Below are 26,434 nucleotides of genomic sequence, written 5' to 3'. Positions count from 1 at the left end.
GAACGAAACGAAGTCAAGGTAATGTGATTAGAGAGAATTGAATCAACAGCCACGCCTGAATCAATTGGTTAATGAGAAAGCTAGTCTAGCTGGCGGTATCCCTGAAGTAGTGAGAGTCTAGTAGGCGATCAAGATAAGTAGTACTATGTACCTTAGGCCTTGAGAACTGTCTATGCCTGAGGTCAAAACATATTGAAACGTTGCATGGTACGGAACATCTGCATTTGTATCGTCTAGCATCCTCTAAATGACATCTGATTCAAAATAAGGTATCATTCAAGTGACCAACGCAATCCAAGTATGCACACGAAGCGATCTGGCATTTCTTGGCGCGTTGTCGGGAGATTAAACAAGCTATGAGGCGATATATAATCACGGGTACCCAAGTCTGAAGTATATCTTGATGAACGTGTTTCTGCAGAGAACTTTGCTTGAGAGACTGTAGATATGAGAGTCAATTTCTTATTTTCAATCGACGATATAACTCTGAAAGTGTCTACAAATGGAATCGCGATAACCTGACCATGTCACCAGAAAAATCTGGGTTGTCCATGATCCAAACAGATCATCATGACCCTTTGCGGTGTCTCATTTGCAGGAAATTTCACGGCCGTCGATCCAGGCGAGGGACGGTCACGTGACAATAAGAAAACCTTTACGGGAGTGGAGACAGCTAAGCCTTTCTGGGACTAGCGCGCATGGTCCAAACATGGGCAGGCGCGCCCAGCCAAAGATGCCCCCAATGATATAAACAGCCTGCGTGACCTCGAGAGGAGAAAAAAAGGTCGATGATCCAAGACGGACAGAAACAGAAACAGGTCAGGACAGGTTACCTAAGGAGCCGCCCGACACATACCTACCTATCTATACTTACAGAACAGCCACACTTGCAGGCAAGCAAGCAGTACAACATCGCTGTCCTGTAACCTGTTTTATTTCTTATTTCTGTTTCTTTTCTCCTATTCGCCTTCTCTCATTTTCATATTCACTTCTTGAGTATTATTATACTCTGTTCCTCAATTTCTCCATTCACTTCTCCGTCAATGGCTGTGGCGCGGGTGTAACGACGTTGTGTATTTTACCATACCTCCCTTGATCTCTGTTACCTGCCGGGAGGTATTCTCTTCGTCATCTTCTTTTCTTCTTGATTGTTTTCTTATGGAAATTCTTTTATACCCTGTGCGCATAATTTTTTTCTCGATTACAGCTCCCTCTTCCTGATCAATCTTTTATCATATTGCGCTTACATCCGAGTTGACGACCCGCCATGACTTCCAGGTAAGTGAATCGTGTCCATCATAATCCGGGCGTTTCCGTATCGTATACAAATGGACGCTAACCGGTTACGTTTAGACTTGATCGTCTTGTCACGTGAGTTTGCTCTCCAGGAGCCTCGTCTTCGCCAACTGACCAATTACCTTTGCAGATTACTAGAGACTGGCAGTACGCCTCTCATCAGAAACACTGCCGCCCAGCAACTGGCAGATGTGCAAAAGCAGCATCCAGATGAATTATTTAATCTACTCGGACGTATTCTACCGTATCTTCGATCCAAATCATGGGACACCAGAACCGCTGCAGCCAAGGCAATAGGTCTCATTGTCGCCAATGCAGACACCTTTGATCCTAACCAGGATGACGGCCAGGAGATCAAGAAGGCCGAGGACGACGATCTCGATGTTGACATCAAATCGGAAGAGGAGCTGTTGTCCCCGACGGACGACTCGCTCCTCCAACTGGAGCGACTCGATCTCTCTTCTATCCTGAAATTTGGAAAGAGACTACTCGGCAGCGCAGGCAAGGAATATGAGTATTCTCTGGCCGCTATGGATCCTGCTTCCCGACTGCAGCATCAAAAGAAGACCTTGACCTCCCGCTTGGGTCTCGCCGGCGAGTACATCGAAGAGGACCTAATCAATGACAACGACCTGGTTTCGAAACCGGTTGTGAAGGAAGAGCCATCTTTCGTTGCCTCCCGCCAGCACAGCATTCAGGGCACTTCCCAGCCTCTGGCGTCGCCGATTGAACCCGCCAATGGAGAGGAGTCGGGCTTGAGCAAACGGCAGCTCAATCAGCTAAAGCGAAAGAACAAGCAGAGTGCCAGAACGGGGGCGAATAAAGTGCGTGTAGTTGACCTGTCCTCGCGGAGAGCGTCGGAAAACGTGACAACGCCTTCGGTCGCCACACCTTATCCCATCAAATCAGAGAATGGAGAAGAGCGCAACGGCGATTCCAAGCCAGATTATTTCTCGTTAGACCGATCCGCCGGCGACGATGATTCGAAGATAGTCTCGGAATTCAAAGGAGCTGCAGTTCCAGAGAATCCATTACTCCAGCCAGAGCCCACAGAAAATGGTCCCAATCCGAACTGGCCTTTCGAGCTCATGTGTGACGTCCTCATGGTCGATCTTTTCGATCCCAACTGGGAGATCCGCCATGGTGCTGCGATGGCTTTGCGTGAAGTCATTCGCGTCCAGGGCGCCGGTGCCGGCCGTGTGCAGGGGAAAAGCAGGGCTGAGAATGATATATTAAATCGCAAGTGGTTGGACGACCTTGCGTGCCGTCTCCTGTGTGTGCTCATGCTCGATCGCTTTGGTGACTACATCTCAGATAACGTCGTAGCTCCCATCCGAGAGACCGTCGGTCAAACGCTAGGTGCACTCCTGTCTCAACTCCCCTCACGGTCGGTCATTTCTGTCTACAAGTGTCTCTATAGAATCATTATGCAGACCGATCTCGGCCTGGAACGACCTATCTGGGAAGTTTGTCACGGTGGCATGATCGGTCTCAGGTATCTAGTAGCGGTTCGAAAGGATCTGCTCATCAAGGATTCCAAGCTCATGGATGGCGTGCTCGAGGCGGTCATGAAGGGCTTAGGGGATTACGATGACGATGTCCGTGCCGTGAGCGCGGCAACGCTTGTTCCCATTGCCGAAGAATTTGTCAAAACTCGTCAAAGTACTTTGGGCACCCTAATGACCATCGTTTGGGATTGCCTTTCGAATTTGCAGGATGATCTCAGCGCCAGTACAGGTTCAGTCATGGACCTTTTGGCGAAACTGTGTACATTCCAAGAGGTTCTCGACGCGATGAAGGCCAATGCAGCGGTCAATCCGGAATCGTCCTTTGGTAAACTCGTTCCTCGCCTCTACCCTTTTCTACGGCATACTATCACTAGTGTCCGCTCGGCGGTTCTTCGAGCCCTTATGACATTCTTGCAACTCGAGGGCGAAGGCACCGACGAGTGGGTTGACGGAAAGACAGTGCGTTTGATCTTTCAGAATCTGCTAGTGGAGCGAAACGAGGGCGTTTTGAAGCAGTCTCTTCAGGTCTGGTCAGAGCTACTAAAATCTCTGGAGACTCGCGGTTCCTTCAAGTCAGAAAACGATCTCCTAAGTCACATCAGACCCCTTATTACTCTAAGCATGGGTCCTTTTGGTGTTCCGCGATACCCGATTCCTATGGACGCTTCTTTATTTATCAAACCCTCGGGTCTGCCTTTCCCGTCAAGCGCTGCGGCTCCTGCCAGGTCATCTCCGGCTAGTAACACGCCTGAAGGATCTAAAGGTCGTCGGCGCAAGTCCGAGAAGAAAGAGGCGCCACCACCTTCCGCCCACAATGTCGACGGGCACATGCTCCAAGGCGACATTGACCTTGTGGGTGCGGATACCATGCTGAGGTCGAAGATATATGTCGCAAGAGCTCTCGGCCAGTTTCTATTTTTCTGGGACCAGAACCGACTCCCGAGTCTATGGCAATCTATCTTGGAAGGACTCGACCATTCGGCCTCGACGTCGCAACTCGCTTCGGCCATGATAGTGGAGGAGTATGCCAAGCTCTCTGGACCTGGTGGCAGGTATGCCTCTACTTTGTGTGAGCAACTGCGTCCAATCATCGAAGGCGAGCGTCCTCCGTGGTATAGCGACATTGCTTGCTATCTTCATGTCGCTCGAGCACAGTGTCACTCCCTTCTGAACACCTTTCGCGACCACGCACATGTTCCCGGCTCAAGATTGCCTGTCCTCGCCGTCATTGTTCAGGGGGATGCCGAGGCTGGACCCAGTGCGTTCTCGCTGTCTGACGCCGAGAAGGTCATTGGCCCAGACTTTGACCGGCTCAAGAAGAGTCTTACTCCGGCTCAGCGCATTACCGCTCTTCAGGTCCTCAACGATACTCGCGCAACGGCTGAGAGCGCTATCAACGAGGCCAGGAATGTCAGAGAGCAAAGAGACTTGCGTGTTCGGGCTGCCGCGGCAGGCGCTCTGGTTGCTTTAAGCGACATTCCGAAGAAACCAAGCCATATTATCAAGGGAATGATGGATAGCATAAAGAAAGAGGAGAACGCCGAACTGCAACAGCGCTCTGCCACTGCTATTGCCAGCCTCGTTGAGTACTACACCACTTCCACGAAGCGGGGACCCGTCGACAAAGTTATCGGTAATCTTGTCAAGTACTGCTGCGTGGATACTTCTGAGACCCCTGAGTTCCACCACAATGCGACTCTCGAGAAGTCTATCCTCTCGCTCCGTAAAGAAGAAGACCGGCGCGATCATCCAGATGCTGCCAAGTTCGAGAGAGAGGCCAAGGAGGCTCGAATCATGCGTCGTGGCGCCAAAGAAGCTCTCGAGCAGTTGGCCGTCAAGTTTGGCTCTGAGCTTATGGCCAAGGTGCCTAACCTCGCTTCTTTGATAGAACGACCATTGAAAGAAGCTCTTGCCGGCGACGAACTTCCGGCGAACATTCGTGATCCCGAAAACGAACTTGGCCAGGAAGTTGTGGATGGATTGTCCACGTTGCGTGCCATCCTTCCCAAATTTCACTCGGGACTTTACCCATGGGTGGTCGATCTCATGCCGCTTGTAGTTAAGGCGCTTCAATGCAAGCTTTCTGTCATTCGATATGCAGCTGCCAAGTGTTTCGCCACTATCTGCAGCGTCATTACCGTCGAAGGCATGACCATGCTGGTTGAGAAGGTCCTGCCTATGATCAACAATGCTCTGGATGTCCACCACCGTCAAGGCGTCGTCGAGTGCGTTTATCACCTGATTCATGTGATGGAGGACGGCATTCTGCCTTATGTCATCTTTCTCGTTGTTCCTGTCCTCGGTCGGATGAGCGATTCGGACAACGAGGTCAGGCTGTTGGCCACAACGTCTTTCGCAACCTTGGTGAAACTGGTCCCGTTGGAAGCTGGAATACCCGACCCACCTGGTCTGTCAGAAGAACTGCTCAAAGGACGTGACCGGGAGAGGCAGTTCATGGCGCAGATGTTGGATGTACGAAAAGTCGAAGAATTCAAGATCCCCGTGGCCATCAAAGCGGAGCTTCGACCTTATCAGCAAGAAGGTGTTAACTGGCTTGCCTTTCTCAACCGCTATAATCTTCATGGCATTCTCTGCGACGACATGGGTCTGGGTAAAACTTTGCAGACCATTTGCATTGTCGCCAGTGACCACCACCTGCGGGCGGAAGAGTTCGCTCGGACTCAGAAGCCTGAGGTTCGGAAACTTCCTTCTCTGATCGTTTGCCCGCCGTCTCTCTCCGGACATTGGCAGCAAGAACTGAAGCAATATGCCCCATTTCTCAACTGCGTCGCTTACGTCGGTCCACCTGCAGAGCGGTCAAGGCTGCAAAGCGCTCTTCCCAACGCGGACATCGTCGTGACATCCTATGATATCTGCCGCAACGACAACGAGGTTCTCAATCCGATCAACTGGAACTACTGTGTTCTGGATGAGGGTCACCTTATCAAGAACCCCAAGGCCAAGGTCACGATCGCAGTTAAGCGTTTGCTTAGCAACCACCGTCTGATCCTTTCGGGAACTCCTATCCAGAACAATGTGTTGGAGCTGTGGTCTCTCTTTGACTTCCTTATGCCAGGTTTCCTTGGCACGGAGAAAGTCTTTTTGGATAGATTCGCCAAGCCCATCGCGGCCAGCCGCTTCAGCAAGTCGTCTTCCAAGGAACAGGAAGCGGGAGCTTTGGCTATTGAAGCTCTGCACAAGCAGGTTCTTCCCTTCTTGCTACGTCGCCTCAAAGAGGAAGTTTTGAATGACCTTCCGCCGAAGATCATCCAAAACTACTACTGCGACCCCAGCGAGCTTCAGAGGAAACTGTTCGAGGATTTCAGCAAGAAAGAGCAAAAGGCTCTCCAGGACAAGGTGGGAAGCACCGAAAAGTCCGACAAGGAGCACATCTTCCAAGCCTTGCAGTACATGCGTCGTCTCTGCAACTCCCCGCGCTCGTCGTCAAGGAAGGTCACAAGCAGTACAACGAGGTTCAGCAATATCTTGCGGCCAAGCACTCCAACATTCGAGACGTTGCTCATGCGCCTAAGCTCAGCGCATTGCGCGACCTGCTCATCGACTGCGGTATTGGTGTTGACCCGCCAAGCGAGGGCGATCTGAGCGGCGCCAGCTATGTCAGTCCCCACCGAGCCCTAATCTTCTGTCAGATGAAGGAGATGCTGGATATCGTGCAAAGCGAAGTGTTCAAGAGGCTGCTTCCGTCCGTTCAATTCCTCCGTCTCGACGGCAGCGTCGAAGCTACCAAGCGTCAGGACATTGTCAACCGGTTCAACACGGATCCCAGCTACGATGTGTTGCTTCTGACGACCAGCGTCGGTGGTCTCGGTCTGAACCTGACCGGCGCCGACACGGTCATCTTCGTGGAGCACGACTGGAACCCACAGAAGGATATCCAAGCCATGGACCGCGCCCATCGTATCGGCCAAAAGAAGGTCGTCAACGTCTACCGGTTGATCACTCGCGGCACATTGGAGGAGAAGATCCTGAAGTAAGTCCAAGTCCCGGTCCGACTGCCTCAGAGAAAGAAACTCGTAACTAACCATTTCTTCTAGTCTGCAACGATTCAAGATCGATGTCGCCTCCACAGTGGTCAACCAGCAAAATGCCGGCCTCGGCACAATGGACACAGACCAACTCCTTGACCTCTTCAACCTAGGCGAAACGGCCGAAACAGCCGAGAAGCCCAGCGACGCGGCTGGTAATGAAGTCGACATGGTCGACATCGACGGCAACGTCAAGGAGAAGGGCAAGAAGGGCTGGCTCGACGACCTCGGCGAACTCTGGGACGACCGCCAGTACCAGGAGGAGTACAATCTCGACTCTTTCCTGGCTACCATGAAAGGCTGATTTTTATCTGTGGTCTTTCGGGTTGCGGCTATTGGCTTGGCTTTTTCCACTTTTATTCTTTCTACTGGCGTTGGTCTGGCTTGCTTTGGAGGGGTCCAGGTACCTTAAGACGAGACGAGACACGAGAACACGGAGGATAGACACGACGACGCATGGGACTGAAGTGAACTCTTCCCTCTATTTCCTTTTCTATTTGTTTCACTGTGATGATTTGTCCCTTTTTCTTCCTTTTACCTAGAGCCTTCTAATTCCCTGTACTCTTACTCAAAACTGTTCTGTACATATACAAACGACATCTTCATGGGTTTACGATCGCATTATGGTTTTCCTATATTGATAGAGCAAAGGAGTCAATGGTATCGGTCCGTAGACCTCGAAGTCAGGAACTTCATTCTGGTACCCGTACAGACAAAAAAGGAAGAAAGAAACAGTCGGAGCCTGAGCTGGTGGCTATCATACTTTCAATCACAATCAATCAGCCACATCCAGAAAAAATTCGAAAAAGAAAGAACAGACACCGTCATACGCCGGTTCATAGTCCGCAGTCAAATGCAATCCGAGCGCCTCAGAGGGGAAAAAAGCAGACCATTCAAATGGGAAACATAGATACACTAGACCGCAATGCGACTGTACGATCGTAACCACTGTAGAGGGTTTCAAAGGGGTAAATGAGCATGGCCATCTATGCAGGTGTTTAGAACATTCGTTAAACAGGATACATGCCGTCATCGCTCAACGACGGTTCTTGGGCTGAGCGAGCATGTTCAGGCGACTGATGCTGAGAACGCCTCGGCTCTTCGCTCTGGCGCTGGCGGGTGTACCCGTACGGCTGGAGATCGAGGAAGTGCGGACAGGGGTCTGAGTACGGGCCTTGGTAGGGCTGAGGGTCGCAGGAGCTTTCGCCGGAGATGGAGCGCTGAATTTGAGTCTCTTAGCACTGCGAAGATCCGAAGTGGAATCTGCAGGAGGCACATTCTCGGTGTCCACTTCGTCCTCAGTCGCGCGGTGTCTCTTCTTGTTACCAATGCCATGGGGCACACCAGCAATGTCTGGTAGGGTGGTTGCCTTCTTATTGCCAATTCCGTGCGGCATACCAGCAACGTCGGGAAGAGCGGTTGACTGAGTGTTGATATTGGATGGGCGGACATGACGGACGGTTGGAGTGCCATCCTGACTCGATCTGATAGCTGCGGCAGAGGTCTTCTCCGGCGTCAGGACGGGCAAGGTGGGATACACAATGTCCGACGTGGTATTGGAAACAGACACTGTGATCTTCGACGGAGAAGGAGAAGGCTGGTCCAGTTCGCTGTCGACTTTGGCAGCTGGAGACTTGGTGGTGGGAGTAAACTCGACCCGCTTCTTGGGCGAAGGTGTCGGAGCGGGCTCTTCGGACACCGAAGGCTCACGAGACGCACCCAGAAGGAAGTTAGAGGTGAAGTCCGGAGCGGCCACATGAGTGCCTGCAGCGATCTTCGAAGGGTCGCGGGAGAATAAGGGCTGATGGCGGCGGAGGATAGATTTGAGACCACCCAGGGTGGGCAAGTTGCTCTTGATACGTGGGTTGAAATCGGTCTGGGGCGTGCGCGGGATGCCAGCAGGCTTCGAGACCGGAGAACGTGCCAGCGAAGGGATCATGCTGGTCCGAGGTGGTTTGAGGCTGACGGATGAGGTGCGTGCAGCAAAGGCTCGTGTGGGCGTCATCAAGGAACTGCGAACAGCAGATCTAGGACGCGGAAGAGTCGTCTTGGGGGTCTTGTCTGCCTCGGTGGTCGGACGGCGAGTCGAAACGTCGTCAGTGTTGTCATGCTTGACACGTTTCGCACTTGGCGCGGCTGGGGCAGGAGAAGGCTTCGCCGTCGACTTGGGAGGCGACTGGCGCCTTGACTCGGCTTCATCAAAGCCCGCTTTCGAGTTGGTCCGTTTGAGCGTTGTCCCAACTGGCTGGAAGCGGCCTGGCGCAGCGCGGAACGCAGAGGGATGGTTGGCGATGGAGTCCATCTTCTTGAACTCCGCCATATGAGCGCTGCTAAAGCGGCCGGCCTTGCCCTTGGGTTGTGCAATGCGGCGGTCTCTACCATTTAGTCCTTCAGCGCCACGGTCCGCAGCATCTTGCTTATCTTTTTCGAGAACCATTTGGGCCTTGATCTTGGCGACATCCTCACGCACACTCTCCATGAGTTTCTTTGCCTCATCGCTGAGATGAGACTCTTGGCAGGCAAATTTGAACTCGAAACCGGGAGTGCCGTACTGGCTCAAGGGTGAGGCCTTGGCTTTGCTGGGAGTATCGTGGGCCACGGTTTCCCTCACCACGTTTCCATTGGCATCTTTCTTGACAGGGTTGAAACCCAGGATCAGACCCGAGTCCGCTTGCTTCGTGGTACTCTGGTGGACCTTGCTCGGATGCATCTCGTCATGGGATGGACGGGTTATGGCGCTAGTTGGGGTTTTTGCACCGATCGATTTCTTCGCACTGGAGGGGACGGGAGTTTTGACACTGGATGGCTTGGTTGGAGTCTGGATGGATTTGGTGGGCGTTTTAGTGGTGATATGAGATTCGACATCGCGGCCTTCGTCGCGTTCCATCACAGCGAGAAGCTTCTTTCTCTTCTTGCTCCCGTCTTTGTTTGTGGTGTTTTGGCCGTGATTTCCGTTGGTGTGGTCATTGAGTGTCTCAGATTGAGACTGCGGTTCCTATAGTGAGAAGCGAGGGTTGTCAGTACTATTGGACGTAAGGGCACTCTAGCTTCAGAGACCGTGGTAGACGGTTTCGATAGCTTCAGGCGCGTCTCAATTGCCAAGAGGGGTTCCCACCTCTGATGACGCCTTTTGGCCTCTGAGGCGGGCGGAACGGCGAACCGCCATGATTGTGGATGGGAAAAAGGGAGATCCAACAGCAGGAATCCGCGATGGATACAATGCTTGAAAGAATGACGGATGGAACCCAAGGGTAAGAGAGGAGGATACGTATCGAGGAAAGGGATGGATAGCTGAGGGCGCAAGGGAGATGAAGCTATTCTGGAAGCGAGAGTGTAAACAAAACAACAAAACGCAGGCGGTGAGCTTTTTTTGACGTCAGTTGCTACGTTCTCCCACCACACTATCATATCATCAGCATTGCCACCAGCTATCATAGCATGACATGATGCAAGAGTCAGTCGATCATAATCTGTACTTGCGGATATTGTTCTCTTCTGACTATCTTCTGATTAAATTGTTCCCCTTTGGATCACTAAAAAACAGTACTAACAGACAGTCTGGTTACCTTTGGTAAATACACACTATAAGCCAAATGGATAGGTCTCCTCCTGTCCCAAAGGAGTCTTTGGTTGCACCTTCTCCAGTGGCTTGACGGCTTCAGTAACGTCGAACCAGATATACGCATCAAATTGGTTGTGGAGATACGCCTGCGAGTAGTGCGAGGCACGCTCCGTGTCCGGACGATAGATGACCCCAATGAACCGCTCCAGGCGCATATTTTCAGCGGCCATCGCCGTACGCAAAGCAGGATCGAGGTGTTCCTTGCGCAGATCAATCACAAAGTTGGGGATTCCCGTATCGTGGGCGATGATCTCCCAGCTATCATCACGAGACGGCCGCACCTTCATTACCTGCATATCCTCGTCCCATTCGTGGGCGGCGGCCACGGTGCCAGTATGCGTGCCACATCCGAGGATTGCGACATTCTCGCGGCCAAAATTCTCTCGGATCAACTGACCGATATTGACCTCTTTGCGGCGCGTGCCCATGCTGGTATAGCGCGCATCGCCGCAGTGCGAGTTGTGCGCCCAGACGATGGCCTTGGCGTCAGCGGGCTTGTGCCGGAACAGCCGTCGCAGAGTGTCGAACATGTGCGTGTCGCGCAGTGTCCACGAGGAGGCGGAACTGTAGTACATGGCCTTGTAGTAGCGCTCCGCGTCGCGGACGACAAACGCGTTCTGCTCGCCGCTGTGGAACTCCTCCCCGTCGCGCACATCGTGCTGCGCGTATTGCAGCCGCTTGTCCAGCAGGTCGCGCAGCATCTGCAGCACCCCGCGCTCGCAGTCCTCCATCCCGCGGAGCGAGGCCAGCCCGTACGCGGAGGGTTCGTCCACCCAGGGCTGGAGGCAGCCGTACCGGCGGCGAGCCTCCTTGCCCGCGGCTGGATCCACGCGGTCCAGGTAATCGATTACGGCGCGGATGGACGCGCCCATGCTGTAGAGATCCAAGCCGTAGATCCCGGCCTTCTTCTCGTCGGGCAGTTTGGAATTGCGGTCGCGCATCCACTCGACGAGATCCTGCATCTCGCGGTTGCGCCACATCCAGGTGGGAAACCGTTTGAAGGGCTCGAGGTCGCGAGCCTTGCCACCAATGCCCGCCTTAGGGCCGGGACGCTGGCGGACGTAGCGATCGATGGCCTCAGCGTCGGGCCAGTCCGCCTCGAGGGCCACCATCGTGTAGCCATGCTGCTCGATGAGCCGCTTGGTTATCTCCGCGCGCGCGGCGTAGAATTCCGACGTGCCATGGCTACCGTCACCTAGTAGCACGACCTTGTAATTTCCGAAGTCATCAAAATGCGAGCCGAAGCTGGGGTCCGAGATGGGGGGCAGCGGCTGGGCTGCCTCGGTGAAAAGTTGCTGGAGTTGCGCCATCATGGGCCGAGAGCGAGTAAATAATCGATGAACAAACTGCATTAATCAGTTCATTGTCGATGGCAAGGAGTCGGATATGCGCGCCTCGACTACTAAATACTCAAGATATTAATACTAGTGGTGGCCAGGCGGCGAATGAAATCACCTCCTCGTCAGCTCTCTATCATCATGACTTCACCGCAGCATATGGTACCAAAGAACCTCAAACAACGCATATTATATCGTGTAAACCCTGTAGATAATAAATCCAAATCTCTCGCAATAAGCAATGAATAGTCTCCGCAGAGTCTTTCCCATATTTAGATCTAAATCCCTATCAGCTAGAGTACTAACAATAACAACAAAAGCACAAAATCGCACCCTCTCAATGGCCACCCCCATAAGCAGCCCCTCCCCGCGCCTCGACCGCTTCCAACAAGCCGTCGAATCCCTCTACGGCAGCTTCTCCTCCATCCCAGACCCCTCCGCCTGGACCCCTCCCCAAACTCCGGCGGCCACCGCGGCCGCTACCTCTGGACCGACGCCTTCGGCGTCCTCACCCTGATAACCATGCACCGCGAATACGAAAAGTCGCTCGCGAAAGCAGCCCAAGCGCCCGATGATCGGTACCTTGTCCTCGCGCGGCGGGTCGTGGAGACCGTGCACGAGGTGCTAGGCTCCACACGCGACGGCAAGGCACGGCTGCCCGGCGCGACGGCGGAGAACCCGCTCGGCGGCGGGCTGCGCATCGGGAAGATGGACGAGCGCGGCCCGGACGCGGACGGCCAGTACCACCATTACCTGACAGTGTGGATGTTTGCGCTGAACCGGCTGTCGCTGGCGACGGGGGATCCGGCGTACAACGAGCAGGCAGTGGCGCTGGCCAAGGCGATCCACCCGCCGTTCTTTGTGAACCGTGAGTCTGCGCGGCCGCGGATGGTCTGGAAGATGGCGATGGATTTGTCGGCGCCGCTGGTGGCTTCCGAGGGAAATTTGGACCCCATTGATGGGTACGTGGTGTTTCGGCTGCTGCAGGGGGCGGCGAAGCAGGCGGGTGGAGGGGCGGTGCTGGCTGAGGAGATTGCGGACTATAAGCGCGTGATGGAGCGGAAGGGGCAGCATTTTGTGTCGAGTGATCCACTGGACCTGGGGATGACGCTGTGGACGGCGCATTGGTTCTCGGAGAAGGAGGACTGGGCGGCGAGGTTGGCGGGGCGGTGCTTTGAGCAGATTTGTATTTCTTGTCGTTGTTGCTTGGAGGATGAAGCTGATGGACACAGATGATCTGTTTGAGGTCAACCGCTACCTCGAACGCAATATCAAGTACCGGCTGGCGTTTCGCGAGTTCGGGACGTGTATGGGCATCCAGTGCCAGGCGGAACAGACCACTGAGAAAGAGCGCTCGGTCGACCTCAAGGTGTATGCCGATGCCATCATCGCGGCCTGGGATCCGTACATGGAGCTGTCTCTCGCAACCGACGTGACGCCAGACGATCTGCGGCCCATCACTCGGATCATGTATGCCGCGGCGTTGATTCCTGGAGGTGAGCAACAAACAGCCAAAAAGAACGTGGAGAAACTGACAGCAGGTGCAGCCTTTCGCAGCGGGTATCTGGGTCCTGAGCCGGAGTGTCCAGAAAAGTAGGTAAGGCAAAAAATTGGTGATGTACACGGTTGCATTCAGAGTATATATGCCAATGCACAGAATGAAACGAAAAGATGTCCCTACTCGTACACAAAAGTCTAGCATGCATACCTATCGTCGTTCTTATACTCCAGGAATTCCAACGATATCCCTCCAGGCCGGCACATTCAACGGCAAGACGTATACAACGTAGACCGTCCCAAGAGCAATCAGCAGCCCAGACCACTACGCCATTAGCAATGCATGACCTCTCTTCCCGGATAAGAAAACATACCTTTTCCAACCACGTGTGGAACCAAATCGAGGTCATGAACAGCATCCACCATCCCAAACCCACAACAGCCCCAACCAACCGTAAAGACCAAGTCCGCATCCAATTCCCCTGCTCATCCTCACTCTGAACTTGAACCTTCTCACCCTCACTCTGACCATCAACCTCCCCATCCACCTTCTTATCACCCTCCGCCCCCGCAGAAACGGCCCTCATTGCCCCGACAGCCTCAAAAACCAGCATCGACGTCGCAAGCACGAGCATAAACACATGCCCACTCACATCATGGCCCCCCGTCCACGACCCCCCAGCTGCCTTACAAGCCGCCGCCGTAAACATCTTCTCCAGACCCGCAGAAACAGACCCCGCCTGCGCAACAGCCACCGCCGGGTTTCCCGACGTCTCCGCCACAACGCGCTCGCATTTCCCGCCCGTAATCACAAAACTGCGGTCGATAATCGGGGGCCAAAGAACCATTGTGTGGCTAGGTACCACACTAGCGTGGCCAGGCTGTATCGGAGGGCGGCCTGGGCGAGTCGGCGCGGTTGGTGTGCGGAAGGGGCACTGTAGGCGGGTTGAGAAACGAGCAGGGAGACGAAGGCGAGCGTGGTCCAGAGCCAGCCAACTTTGACAAAGTAGAGATTGAAGATGTTATCCTTGCGAGCGAAGTAGTTGACCGGGTTTGGAGGGGAAAGGTTCACGTTGGCGGCGATGGAGGGTGCCAGAGAGGCGGGACGCGCGTAACGGCTTTGTCGGGAGCCTCGGGCTGTGGGAGAAAGGATGGAAAAGAGCGATCCCACAAGTAAGGTCACTGGATAGATAAGAAGAGCTGTCGTTGGAGGCCGCATTGTGGTGGTAGATGCAGTTGAAGGGGGTGATCGCTCTCGTGAAGCCATCTTGCTGGTCTATGTGTCTTGCGGTCGAAAATCTTTCGTTCTATTTTTTTTCTGTGCAGGACGAAACTGGAACTTGAAGGCAGAAAGTGAAATGTTATACAATCAACGCTGAAGATAGGACTAGTCCAACATCATGTGTCCCCTATATGCAGTGGTGGATGAAGAAAGATTCTAGGATGACGTCGGTGTGTGTTCGGCGAAGTTCTTGGCTTGTGATGCTCACAACAACCGGACTGTGGCAGCTTATGTCATACAGGCCTACCTCTAAGTTAGCTATCATACACCAACATACTAAACCAACTCCTACTCAGTTGAAGGTATGCAAGCCGCAAGAAGACCAAGGTATTTTCAGGGGAAATGCTAGTTCCAAGGAAGAGAGGATGCACTGCTGAAAAGACTGAAGCAGAAGAGCAATAGCAGATTAAGAGCATGCTTTCCAAGAGTACAATGGACTCAACTGTACAATCACTCCATACCAGCAACCCGGAAAGAGAATATTAGACACAAGGAACAGAATGATGTTATACTAGTTACCTCCAGGTCAGCGCATCTCTAGGTAATCTACAACCATATACGAACCCTGATGCCTCTCAGTATTCGCTCAGTCCACTTCGTAAGTACTCCAAGTGATTCACTATCCATTCTTTGTGAAACTCCTTAGAACTATGGTAGTCACTTACCCCTATGTTTCAATTCACCAGATAAAAAGGACATGAATCATACTGCATGATGATAAGTGTTACTACCCTCTATATCAAACTAATCTATTCTATTGCTGAACACGTGCACTCTATAACCCTATCTCACCTGTATCTACAGCTACAGCTACATCTACATCTACGTCTACGGAATACATTTACAACAATATGAACACTACTATCACTGGCAGTATGCAGCAGCAGCAAGTAGAGTTCCAGGTTCCAGCTGAACAAACCGCCCAGCATGGTCATCATGAGCAAGATCAACACCAAGGCAGGGCTTCTGCCACCAGCTCATCCCCAGACTGATCTGACTGCCGATCGTAGGAATGGAGTCCACCTTTCCTTCGGAACTGGCCATGTGCCACGAAACACTGAGTGTCAAGGAGGCCGACGAGAGAGCCGATGGCCGCGTGGAGCAGAGCGGAGAATCCCATCCTGGTGATGACATGGCCGCTCCCGTTTCTGCTCTGGAAGCGGCTGTAAAGAAAGGTAAGGCTGCGCTCAGGACTCCTCGGTGTTTTCAACCAGATCCATGTCCCGACCGGAGATACGGACTGGGGGGACGCTATCAGTGGACTGCTTGGATCTTGGGCCACGGGCGCCGGCAAATCGTCCCTCATCAATGCGATCATTGATGAGAAGGGGATGCTGGTAACGAACTGTATGCGTGCAGCCACCGAGGTTGCTTATAATGACGGCCCTCGGCGATACAAAGCGGAGGTTCACTTTATCCAGCTTGAGGAGTGGAACCGAGAGCTAGAGATCATGTGCCATGAGATGCTGGACGAGAATCCGGATATAAACGCCATCAAGACTACCAGGGAGAAAATCAAGGCTGTGTATGCCGAACTCGATAACGGGAATATCGCAGATACCACGATGGGAAGGCTGCTTGGCCATCCGCGCATCGCGAAGCTGCTGGGATCTTCGTTCTTGATCGAGGAAGACGACCCTCGGATGCTTGCAGACAAGCTCAAGCCCTACATCGACAGCAAGAGCGGAACAGCCCGAAAGGACGCAGGTCTTTGGCCGCTTATCAAGACAGTCCGTTTGTAGGTCAAAGCCCAGGCGCTATCAACCGGTGCGGTCCTGGTGGATCTTCCTGGCCTGTATGACTCAAACGCTGCTCGTGTCGCTGTCGCAGACGACTATCTGAAGCGCTGTGCGGCCCACTGGATCGTGGCGCCCATAAACAGAGCTGTGGATGATAAGATCGCCCAGTCGTTGGTCAACAAGCATCTCAAGTCGCAGATGATCTTCGATTGCATATGCGATAGTTTAACCTTCATCTGTACGAAGACCGATGACATTTCTGTCACTGAAGTCCAAATGTCTCTGGCGCTCCAAAGCCCGTCATTTGAATCTAGAGGAGAGAGAGAAGGCTTCCGCTGATTTGTCGACCGAGGTGCCAAATCCTGGAAAAGAGTGCCCAACGAGTGTCTGAAGAGCTATCCAGCATATTGAAAAAGACCGAGGGCAAAATCACTCGTATGGGCCGCGCAACCGTGACAGAGCTGGTGCGCGATTACCACACAGCGATTATTACACCACAGATCCTTAAGCTCTCGAAGCAAGAGATACAACTAAAATTAGAAGTGGCTGAAGCCATTCGCAAAGCAGAGCAGCATCCCATATTGGACGAACTGAATCTCAGTGTCGAGAATGGTCCAGCAACTCCGAACGACTCTCCAGCAGCGGTGGAAACGAGGCCATAAACCAAAGAACAGACTGGGGATCAGGAGGGTCCAGGGAATGATTTATTCTGATTCGAAATGTCGGTCAAATCTGAGTACTAACCATAATGCCGTGCTCCATTCCAAACCTTTGGGTTCACCCATCGAAGCCACAGGATCGGGTACGTGTCGACCTGGGACTCGCTTGTGGGCGCTTGGGCCAGTGGGTGATTCGCCAGTAGTCAATGCTTCAAATGCTGTCAAGCACTATCTAGATAGTTAGTAGTTAGTCTAGATCGTCTGTTACTTGCAGATGGTCCATCATTCTCATGCAATGGAAGATGGAATACCCTCTGTTTAAAACATAGTAAATGGACAAACAATGTCGGGCCTGTCTAGGCTCTTCATCTCGAGGACTGCGTAGATAGACTGACTCTACTTGCGTCAGAATCGTAGCTAAATGCCAGTACTTCTGTCCCGTCCACGGAACAATCGACGAGCTTCCACAAATGCACGCTAAGCCAGCAGCAGCACTTGATCACTTTTACCAGCCTCCTGGTTTTCTCTGTGAGGCCAAGTAAATGGGGTAGAGGATTGATCACAAGATAGATAGATATAATCCAGAGAGGACAATTGAGAAGATAACAAGTCATCATTAATATATTAAACTTCTCTCTGCTAATATTGTTGATGAATTGACAGCTCTCTCACTTCTCTGCTACACCACACAAGGTAACACAGTACTTGAGAGCACATGACTGTAGCATCAGCAGCATCAACATTTTCTATTATGGCATCCTTCTCCTCCTAACCACATCGCATTCACGATCCTGTGAAAACACCGTGAATTGATTTTGGATATCTGATATTTTTCTTGATCTCTTCCTCCCCATCTCTATATTGTTCACTATCGCCTCCTCTCACCAGTATACCAGCGGAAGAATATCAAGATAAACATTTCCACCGCCTTCGCTGACATTCGATACGCTCAGCCAATCAGCGACTGCAATTTTTTCATAACCAGGAAAAGACCAGAACAGGAAAACGCCGCAAGAAGAAAAAGAGATGGTTCTTCCTCAACTCTTTGCCCGTCACAAATCCAAGCGATCCACTTCTTCCAAAGAGGATTCGAAGAAGACTTCATCGCCAAAAAGTCCTCCTCTATCGACGGAGACTCTTCCTTCTCGGTCGTCCTCGACTTCAACTTCTTCGTCTCGCCACAACCCCAGTCATCATCCTCATCTTCGCTCTCCATCCACACCCACCGCCGACTCCCGTTCCTCTTCCTCATCATCCATTCATCCACCGTCCTCTCACTCCTCGAGATCGTCCAAATCCAAGTCGAGATCTCAGACCTCCGCTAAATCCAAATCTTCCTCGTCCAAGGACGCCTCCGCTGCGAGGTTCAGTTTCCCTACCTCCCGGCTATCCTCCACCTTCGATCGTTACTCCCGCGATCCCGACTTTCATCCTTTGAATCTTCCCCCCGACGAGCTACGTCGTTTATCCGCCATGGCTTCTGCCGCCGATCGAAGTTCAATGGATATCGATTCGCCTGCCTCTCCTTCCCAGAACACCAATGGTGTGAACGGCGCTCAGACTGACCGGACTCCTACCCCGCCGCCGCACAAGTCCAATGGCTCGGTCGCCGAAGCCGACACATTTAAATTGGCGGGCAATAAATTTTTCAAGGACGGAAATTACAATCGCGCAATTGAAGAGTTCACCAAAGGTGAGTATGCATTTTCATATCTAGAGTATTCCACAAGGCTAATTGGTTAGCCATTGAAATCAACCCCAGTTCCTCCATCTACCTCTCCAACCGGGCTGCGGCATATCTCTCTGCCAACCGCTACCTCGAAGCTTTAGAAGATGCCGAGCGCGCACTGGAGCTGGATCCCGACAACTCCAAGATCATGTATCGTCTGGCCCGCATTCTGACTGCGTTGGGACGTCCGTCCGAGGCTCTCGAGGTTTTGTCCCGTGTTCAGCCCCCGCCTCTGCGACCGACCGTGCCGCTCCTGAAAAGATGCAGCGCTTCATCAAACAAGCCGAGGAAACCTTGGCGGAAGATCGGGGTGTGTCGATGGTGCTATTCTGCATTGAGCAGGCACGGCAGCTGCTGGGTCGCGGAGTCAAGGAACCCCGCAAATGGACTCTTCTGACTGCCGAAGCACAACTGAAGATGGGTAACGAAAACTCGTTGAGGAAAGCGCAGGATATCGCCATTTCTATGCTCCGCGAGAACAACCAGGACCCTGATGCGCTTATGATCCGTGCTCGTGCGTACTACGGCTTGGGAGAATCCGAGCAGGCTTTGAAAACGCTCAAGATGTGTTTGGGTCTGGATCCGGACATGAAACCGGCGATCAAGTTGCTGCGCACCGTCCAGAAGCTTACACGCACCAAAGAGGGAGGAAACAATGCTTTCAAGGCCAAGGATTACCGCAAGGCTATCGAGCTGTGGTCCGAAGCGCTCGGGGTGGACCCTCAGAACAAGGACATGAATTCCAAGATTCTGCAGAACCGAGCTCAGGCATACATTAACCTGAAGGAATACGAGAATGCCATCAACGACTGCAATGAGGCGCTGAAATTGGATCCCTCGTACGTCAAGGCGCAGAAAATGCGCGCCAAGGCCTACGGTGGTGCCGGCAATTGGGAAGAGGCTATCCGCGACTACAAGGCGGTAGCAGAGGCCAACCCCGGTGAGAAGGGCATTCAGGAGGACATTCGCCGCGCAGAGTTTGAGCTGAAGAAGGCTCAGCGGAAGGACTACTACAAGATTCTTGGTGTCTCCAAGGACGCATCCGAGTCGGAGATCAAGAAGGCCTACCGCAAACTGGCCATCCAGTACCACCCCGACAAGAACCGGGATGGTGAGGCCGGTGACGAGAAGTTCAAGGAGATTGGAGAGGCCTACGAAACTTTGATCGACCCTCAGTAAGTTTCCCGTCGGCCTGATGGTACTGATAGATTCTAACGTCATATAGGAAGCGCGCTGCTTACGACAATGGCGATGATCTCATTGACCCTGCTGAAATGTTTGCAGGCCGTGGCTTCGGTGGTATGGGAGGTATGGGCGGCATGGGCGGCATGGGAGGCATGGGAGGCATGGGTGGTGCCACTCACATCAACATCGATCCCAGCGTTCTCTTCAACATGATGAACGGCGGCGGAGGATTCGCCTCAGCCGGTGGCCATCCCTTCGGCGGCGGCCACCACCACCACCAGTCTCAGGGCTTCCCTGGTGGATTCCCTTTCTAAACTCAGACTCAACCCGACAGTTTCAACCCACGATAGATGAAAAAGGTCGTGAAGCGATGTGATTGATACCACAACGACGATAGAACTCTTCTGCTTTGGTCTTGCCTCCTTCATCTGCATAACAGGCCGCTCCATGCATACGTGTGTCGTCTTTCAAAATATTCCCTGGGTGCATTGCATTGATGGTTCCGGACTGCTCCTGATGCCTGATGCGATAGATTGGCGTCCCTTTTGTTTTCCTTTCTTGACTATCATTTTTTCCAGTTTTGTCGGCCCTGATGGTATCTGGGTCGAGGTTCTTTGTCGTTTTGTTTCAGTGGCTTGCCACGTATCCAGTGGGATTCGAGCAGAAGCAGATCATTTGATTTGAGGGCGTGGCGGAAGTCATTGTAAGGCGTTATATACTCCATGTACGGTTACTGATTTTGACGGGGCATGATGATGCCTCTTTTGATATGAATGACAGATTTTCCATGGTCGATTACTTATTGGGTCGTGTCTAATAGACGGGAATATGCCATTGCTGGTTCATTCACTCTTGCAAACGAAGACTTTTTCTGATTATCGAATTCATTTACCCAACATAGAACAGGATTGACCCCTCCTTGGATCTGAAGGTTACATCCATCCGTCCTGCTAGCCTTCTTTCATCATCGTCATCATCATCGTCGTCGTTGTCTTCCTCCTTGTCATCTTCATCCTCATCATCGCTTTCGTCATTGTCATCATCGTCTTCGTCTTGCTCATCATCACTGATCTTCCCCCTCCCAACCATCGCATCAACCATCCCCTCTCCCGACTGCACAACTTCCACTCTCTCCCCCTCGAGCCTTACACTCCCACCTTCAGTACGCACATGCACATTCCCAGCCCAAGCAGCCGGATACGCAACCTCCATGCCCCCATTCCCCGCAACATGACACCCCGCCACAAAGTAATTGGCCTCAGCCTCCGCCTCCGCCTCAGTTTTGGAACTTAAAACATAAGGCTCGGTAACATGAACCCGCTGCTCACCAGCCCCCGTCTCCGTCACGATCGACACATTCCGCCACATCCCCCTGGTACAATCCTCACCAACACCACCAATGACCGGAATAAGCATAGCAGTGATATCACCACCGCCCGAAACCAGCCGCGCAGAGCGCGAAAACACCATTCGGCCCGCGATGGGGCCAGTTTCAGTTTGGATGTCGAGCTCGTAGGGCCGGGCGGGGAGATCGCAGGTTTTCATGCCCTCGCTATGTGGCAATGAGCCATTTCCATCTTGGTCCTGGTGCAGCTCCATGGCTAGTTCGAGGTCCGGGAGGACGGCTGCCTCGGGCGCGGTGAATGAGACGGTGACTGTCCCTGAGAGGGAGCGGATATGCAGCCGTGCTGGCTCGAATGGGTGGTCTGGGTGTGCGGGCTGCGGGGCGATGGCTACGGTGATGTTACCTGTTGTGGTGGTGAGGGACAGGGAGTCGTAGAGCGGGTACACGCCGTGTATGTTGTCGGCGTTGGAGTCGACGGTTATTCTTCGGTCATTAGATGCAGATGCAGACGCGGGGCTACCCCCGTCGCTGGTGCTGGCGCTGGTGTCTGGGAGATCACCACCGGTGGATTTGGGCGAGTGCTGTAGACAGTTAAGTAGTGTTTACTATCATTAGATGCAGGCAGACTCACCTTCGCACAATATCTAATCACATTGTAAAGCACTACACTGAACCAAACGGCCAGAACAGCCTTGAGAAGGAACAGCAGACAGGTCCGTCTGAAGCTTCTGGTTCGAGTATGGCTCCGTTTGAATCTAGGGGTCCATTCGTCGTCAACCATGAAAGTCGAGCTTGGCCTGGGGCTCGGGCTCGGGCTGAGGTTCTTGACGTCTCCCATTTCGAGCCCTTTCATCCCGTCTGCTGATGCGGTTTCATATTCGTCAGACTTGGGTAAGAGGGGAGCTGCGCTATGAGATTGATCCTCGTCTAGCATCGACGGTTGATAGATGGGTGCAGAGCCATGGTGATGGTCTGAAGGATCGATCTCGGACATGATACCGTTTTAGATTGATACTTTCTCGAGTATTGATTTCGAGGTTGTAGTATGGAGCGGATAATGGTAAGAAAGCTCGCAGAAGAGCGTTGGTAACTTGCAACCTGAAGGTCGAATATACAGAATTGTAGATTACGACATGATGAAACGGGAAGACGAGCGTTTTGGTCTATTCAATGATGGAGCTGTGATGCGGCATACAATGTGATGATGATGGTTACGATGATAAGTAGAAGCTGCTGAGGTTGAAGGTGAGCACGTGGGTGCGTCACCTCAAGACATAACGTCACCCGCTACCATCTGTCGACAAGGATAAATAGGTACTTTTGTATGAATGGATGCTCAATTATGTACACGCTATATGCAGAAAACCGAGGACCTCACTAATAGGGTCATTATGAAATAGAAACAGTACAACTCGATCATAACTATAAAATCATGAGGGGAATCTTGGGGTATTCATAACGAATGTGCTGTCGAATATGCTGTTGAATATGCAATGGTGATGAATGGAGAAACGACAATGAAAAACGTAATAGACAGATCGCTCAGTAGCAACGACTATGCAACATAACCAAGGTTCCCCAGCAGCGTCCGGCATTCATTTCCGGCCATGCCCAACACACCCAGTGCTCTGGCCTGTGTGCCCTTGCGCAGACGCTGCAGGCCCACGGCAACCTTCCACCCTTCAGTCTCCTGCAGAACAAAGACATAACGGCGACCTTCCTGGTCGCGGATGCTGGCGCGGAGCACATGCAGCCCCCCATGCTCCTCCGCGTCAGGTGATGCCAGTCGGCACTTGTTCTTGCACACCTTCAGAAAGTTCACAAGATTCGCGTCTGACTCCTCCGGGGTTGGTTCATTGGTGCTCCGCCGGGAGAACACGTTAGCGGGCTTAGGGTTTGGACGGCCTTGCGCCGTCGCTCCGTACTGGGGACACCACACCTCCACCAGTTTCATGGTCCAGGCCTTGACATCCCATTCGCGCTGAGGTACACCTCGGATGTCGTCGTCAATGAAGAGTCCCTCGGTAGTGATGCGCAACACCAGTCCATCGGTCACCATCCCTTGGCCAGAGACCAACTGCGCCACAGGGCTTCGCAGGAAGGCATTGTTGAAGGCATAAACGCCTCGGATGACAATCTTGTCCGGATCTTTGGTCGAGTAGACGCCTCTAGTTGAAGGTGGCGGGGTTGTCCGAGCTGTCGACTGCGAAGGGGCATAGGAAGATTCAGAATAGACCGAGGAACCTGATGTACCCGCATAGGGTCGGCGGGGTCGGTCGTATGGCCGGAAGGAATAGGCATCATCCTCGTCCGCAGTTGTTGGTGTCCGAGCACTGCCGGTATACGCTGGCTTTTTCGGAGATGGGGTCCTGGGAGCCGTTGACCCTGTTGCGGATTTGCTGCTCGCTGCTTTCGCCGCTGCCTCCTCTTTAGCTGACGCTTCTTGGGCATCTTTGGCCTTCTTTTCAGCATACTTCTTCGCGGCGGCTTCCTTGAGCGCGGCGAATTTGGCATCGGCCTCCTTTTTAGCAGCGGCCTTTGCGGCAGCCTCTTTCTCAGCGGCCTCCTTCCCGGCCTTGGCCTTTGCTTCTGCAGCCTCTTTTTCAGCTTTGGCTTTGGCTCTCGCCTCTCTTTCCTTGGCCAAAGCAGCAAGTCTTTGAGCTCGAGCTTCAGCTGCTTCGCGCTCTGCCTTTGTCTTGGCTTCCGCAGCCTCTCGCTCGGCCCTTTCTCTGGCCTCCGCTGCTTCACGCTCGGCCTTAGCTTTCGCTTCGGCAAGTTCGCGCTCGATCCTTGCTCTAGCTTCTGCCGCCTCCTTTTCAGCTCGCTCCCTCGCCTCTCGTTCGGCTTTTTCCTTTGCCTCGGCCATCTCTCTCTCGAGCTGCTCTCTGCGCTCTCGGAGCTCCCTCTCCATGGCCTCGCGTTCCCGCTGCTTCTGCTTTTCTCGTGCTTCAGCTTCCCTTTTCCGTTTGAATTCTTCCATCTTCCGCTTGAGCTCCTCCTTTCGCCTCGTTTCTTCACGAGCTCGTTCCCAATCTTCGCCGCTCTTACTTTTGCTTTCGCTCCTGCCAGAAGTCGGCTCTGCTTTCTCCGGGCCCGGGTCGGCATTCGGAGGAGGTGTATGGGGTGGGGCCCCGGCATTCGGCGGCGGGGGCGCGGCACCAGCGCCATACTGATTCCCGGGGTACGGGCCTCCTGGGCCGGGGCCGGCTCCATAATTACCGCCACTGCCGTAGGTCCCTTGCGGCCCTGGATTAGGGCCACCGAAATTGGGCCCTCTTGAATAGTCCGGGCCAGTGCCTGCACCTGAGGACTGATGGTAAGAGCTGCCACCGCCGGCAGCCCCATGTCCTCCAAATCCAGTTCCACCAGGTCCCCCAGGGCCCCCTGGCCCAGACTGGCGGGATTGAGAACTCCCTCCGGAGTCTCGGTTTGCACCGGCTATATGTGCTTGGTATGCACCAAACCCCCATCCCGCAAGGCCAACGACGGCCAGTAGGACCGCAACTCCCATTCCGCCACCATTGGCAGCTGTAGCAAGATACCATGCCTTCACAATGGGAGACAGTGTCTGCCAGATGTAAACCACCGCTAGTGCGGACACAGCGCCGGCCAGGAAGCTATTTCGGTGAGTCTGTAGCGAGGGAAGGTATAGAAAGCCAGAGCCCGAGGAATGAGGTGGGATGATAAAGATATCATAGTTTCCGTCCGGAAGACCGGAGCCTTTTTTGAATCCGTGAGTGGTGTTCGGATTCTCGCCGTGAGGCGGTGGAGGCGGCGGAGGGCCGTCCATTGTCAATCCTTATGGTGTTTGGACTACAGCGCTGGGCCCTTGAGCAAGTTTTTGGATTGCCGCGATTGAGATCAGGATACCGAACGCTGTTGACACTTGTTATTGATGAGAAAGACCCGTTCGCAGCAGTCTAGTGGGCTTGGTTTTGAATGTGTTCTTGTATTGTTGACAGGCTGGAGACATAGACGTAATCGACGATTTGTTCATATTCTCAGAATCATTGAGACGGCACTGAGGCGTTGTGGCCTCCAGCGCTTGACCTGCTTCTGGAAAGCCGTTGTCAGCGTCCGAAATGGACTGTGGGGACGATTGCAAACGATGTACCACTTACATGATATGCTATGATAAACTAAAAGCCAGCTTTTTGCGCTCCGAGATTATCCCAAAAGAACAGCTGGAAGACTATGGAATCGATGTGGGTGAGGATGGAAGTGGGATGGAGAGGAAAATGGCCAGGCGGCAATGGCGAGGAGGCTGTGGAAAGGTGTGATTGATCAGCGGCAGCCAAAGGATTGGCAGATTGATACTACATACGTAATGTTGGCAGGTTATTGCCGATATTCGTCAGACTTGAAGGACCGTTGAGACTCGTGTAAAGAAGAGAATGGTTATCGTATGTTTATAATTGACAGATATTTGTTGACACATGGACGACATGGGGAGTGCTTGTATATATAACTCTTGCGATATATAGATCTGACACTTTTCAACACATGCGAAACAGAATAATACCGATTCGCCACTGAATTTTTCTCTACACACATCAAAAAAGCGGGAATGAGATAGGGATGCTTCAAGTTATTGAACCTGAATAATCATTAATAGACCTCTTCATCGGTGCGCAGTCTAAGACTCTAGGCGGAATCATTATAACATGACCAAGTAATCAGTCCATTAGTGTACCACAATGCCATTCATGCATTTTCTTTATCGAGATTCAACTCTGAATAAACTCTTCAAAGAATTCTCATGTCTCTGATTTAACAACTTTTACAATCAAGCTTAACCAGGCCATTCTCCGAAGAATGTGCTGGTTCGGACGGTTGGCGCATTCTTTGGCAGTCGTCACTCGTCAGTGACGGTGCCACGGCTTTGTTTGTTTTGAATTTCCTCCATTTGGCGATGGTTCGTCTTTCATTACTGGTTGTTGATTGGTTGTAGATGCTTGCATAAATTTAGGTATAAAAATATAACATAATCTTATGCCTGCATGCACGGGCTGCAATACCTATATCTCTTCTCAATGCTGTTTTCCCCTAATCCTAAGTTACCTCCTCTGGAGTGAGTTTTGTTGGGGATTTTCATGGCACTAGTAACATCTCCAAGGAAAGTTAACTTGATGCCCTATGCTGCTTTGAAACGCTGATAAAAGCAAACGATTGAACATTCGACTACCACT

The 26,434-nt window shown here is 52.6% G+C and overlaps 9 protein-coding genes across 9 annotated transcripts; 4 read left to right on the top strand and 5 right to left on the bottom strand.

Moving 5' to 3' along the window:
• The first annotated feature begins 793 nt into the window (after positions 1 to 793).
• Positions 794 to 7,494, top strand: P174DRAFT_451541 (DNA-binding ATPase). Its single transcript, XM_024829010.1, has 5 exons — positions 794 to 1,278; positions 1,354 to 1,371; positions 1,427 to 6,277; positions 6,343 to 6,795; positions 6,860 to 7,494. The coding sequence occupies exons 1-5, from the start codon at positions 1,268 to 1,270 to the stop codon at positions 7,152 to 7,154; spliced, it is 5,628 nt and encodes a 1,875-aa protein (XP_024683285.1). The 5' UTR covers positions 794 to 1,267; the 3' UTR covers positions 7,155 to 7,494.
• Positions 7,495 to 7,552: 58 nt separating this feature from the next.
• On the bottom strand, positions 7,553 to 10,148 carry P174DRAFT_407539 (uncharacterized protein). Its single transcript, XM_024824138.1, has 2 exons — positions 9,966 to 10,148; positions 7,553 to 9,845 (listed from the first exon to the last, which is right to left on the bottom strand). The coding sequence occupies exons 1-2, from the start codon at positions 10,014 to 10,016 to the stop codon at positions 7,887 to 7,889; spliced, it is 2,010 nt and encodes a 669-aa protein (XP_024683284.1). The 5' UTR covers positions 10,017 to 10,148; the 3' UTR covers positions 7,553 to 7,886.
• Positions 10,149 to 10,275: 127 nt separating this feature from the next.
• P174DRAFT_442001 (putative erythromycin esterase) lies at positions 10,276 to 11,909 on the bottom strand. The gene has a single exon (XM_024827481.1). It carries the CDS (start codon positions 11,780 to 11,782, stop codon positions 10,433 to 10,435), a length of 1,350 nt encoding a protein of 449 aa, XP_024683283.1. The 5' UTR covers positions 11,783 to 11,909; the 3' UTR covers positions 10,276 to 10,432.
• Positions 11,910 to 11,950: 41 nt separating this feature from the next.
• P174DRAFT_421219 (uncharacterized protein) lies at positions 11,951 to 13,406 on the top strand (the record flags this gene model as incomplete). The annotated part of the gene is made up of 3 exons (XM_024824935.1): positions 11,951 to 11,971; positions 12,107 to 12,995; positions 13,042 to 13,406. 3 exons carry the CDS (start codon positions 11,951 to 11,953, stop codon positions 13,404 to 13,406), a joined length of 1,275 nt encoding a protein of 424 aa, XP_024683282.1.
• A 123-nt stretch (positions 13,407 to 13,529) lies between these two features.
• On the bottom strand, positions 13,530 to 14,525 carry P174DRAFT_431591 (putative inositol phospholipid biosynthesis protein Scs3; the record flags this gene model as incomplete). Its single annotated transcript, XM_024825703.1, has 3 exons — positions 13,530 to 13,631; positions 13,681 to 14,122; positions 14,170 to 14,525. The coding sequence occupies 3 exons, from the start codon at positions 14,523 to 14,525 to the stop codon at positions 13,530 to 13,532; spliced, it is 900 nt and encodes a 299-aa protein (XP_024683281.1).
• A 194-nt stretch (positions 14,526 to 14,719) lies between these two features.
• P174DRAFT_431590 (uncharacterized protein) lies at positions 14,720 to 16,666 on the top strand (the record flags this gene model as incomplete). Its single annotated transcript, XM_024825702.1, has 7 exons — positions 14,720 to 14,758; positions 14,816 to 14,890; positions 15,114 to 15,186; positions 15,393 to 15,518; positions 15,599 to 15,753; positions 15,803 to 16,295; positions 16,338 to 16,666. 7 exons carry the CDS (start codon positions 14,720 to 14,722, stop codon positions 16,664 to 16,666), a joined length of 1,290 nt encoding a protein of 429 aa, XP_024683280.1.
• Positions 16,667 to 17,610: 944 nt separating this feature from the next.
• On the top strand, positions 17,611 to 20,553 carry P174DRAFT_441997 (DnaJ and TPR domain protein). Its single transcript, XM_024827480.1, has 4 exons — positions 17,611 to 18,679; positions 18,730 to 18,900; positions 18,939 to 19,890; positions 19,941 to 20,553. Exons 1-4 carry the CDS (start codon positions 18,013 to 18,015, stop codon positions 20,212 to 20,214), a joined length of 2,064 nt encoding a protein of 687 aa, XP_024683279.1. The 5' UTR covers positions 17,611 to 18,012; the 3' UTR covers positions 20,215 to 20,553.
• Positions 20,554 to 20,736: 183 nt separating this feature from the next.
• P174DRAFT_390233 (uncharacterized protein) lies at positions 20,737 to 22,448 on the bottom strand. Its single transcript, XM_024823474.1, has 2 exons — positions 21,877 to 22,448; positions 20,737 to 21,826 (listed from the first exon to the last, which is right to left on the bottom strand). The coding sequence occupies exons 1-2, from the start codon at positions 22,237 to 22,239 to the stop codon at positions 20,789 to 20,791; spliced, it is 1,401 nt and encodes a 466-aa protein (XP_024683278.1). The 5' UTR covers positions 22,240 to 22,448; the 3' UTR covers positions 20,737 to 20,788.
• Positions 22,449 to 22,800: 352 nt separating this feature from the next.
• On the bottom strand, positions 22,801 to 25,035 carry P174DRAFT_370429 (uncharacterized protein; the record flags this gene model as incomplete). Its single annotated transcript, XM_024822332.1, has 3 exons — positions 22,801 to 23,591; positions 23,994 to 24,482; positions 24,657 to 25,035. The coding sequence occupies 3 exons, from the start codon at positions 25,033 to 25,035 to the stop codon at positions 22,801 to 22,803; spliced, it is 1,659 nt and encodes a 552-aa protein (XP_024683277.1).
• Between the last annotated feature and the right edge of the window lie 1,399 nt (positions 25,036 to 26,434).

The sequence above is a fragment of the Aspergillus novofumigatus genome (genome assembly GCF_002847465.1).
Source record: "Aspergillus novofumigatus IBT 16806 chromosome Unknown P174scaffold_4, whole genome shotgun sequence".
In the NCBI taxonomy this organism is placed as follows: Eukaryota; Fungi; Ascomycota; class Eurotiomycetes; order Eurotiales; family Aspergillaceae; genus Aspergillus; species Aspergillus novofumigatus.
The sequence above is the reverse complement of the archived record's forward strand: the minus strand, read 5'-3'. Positions and strand labels throughout refer to the sequence as shown.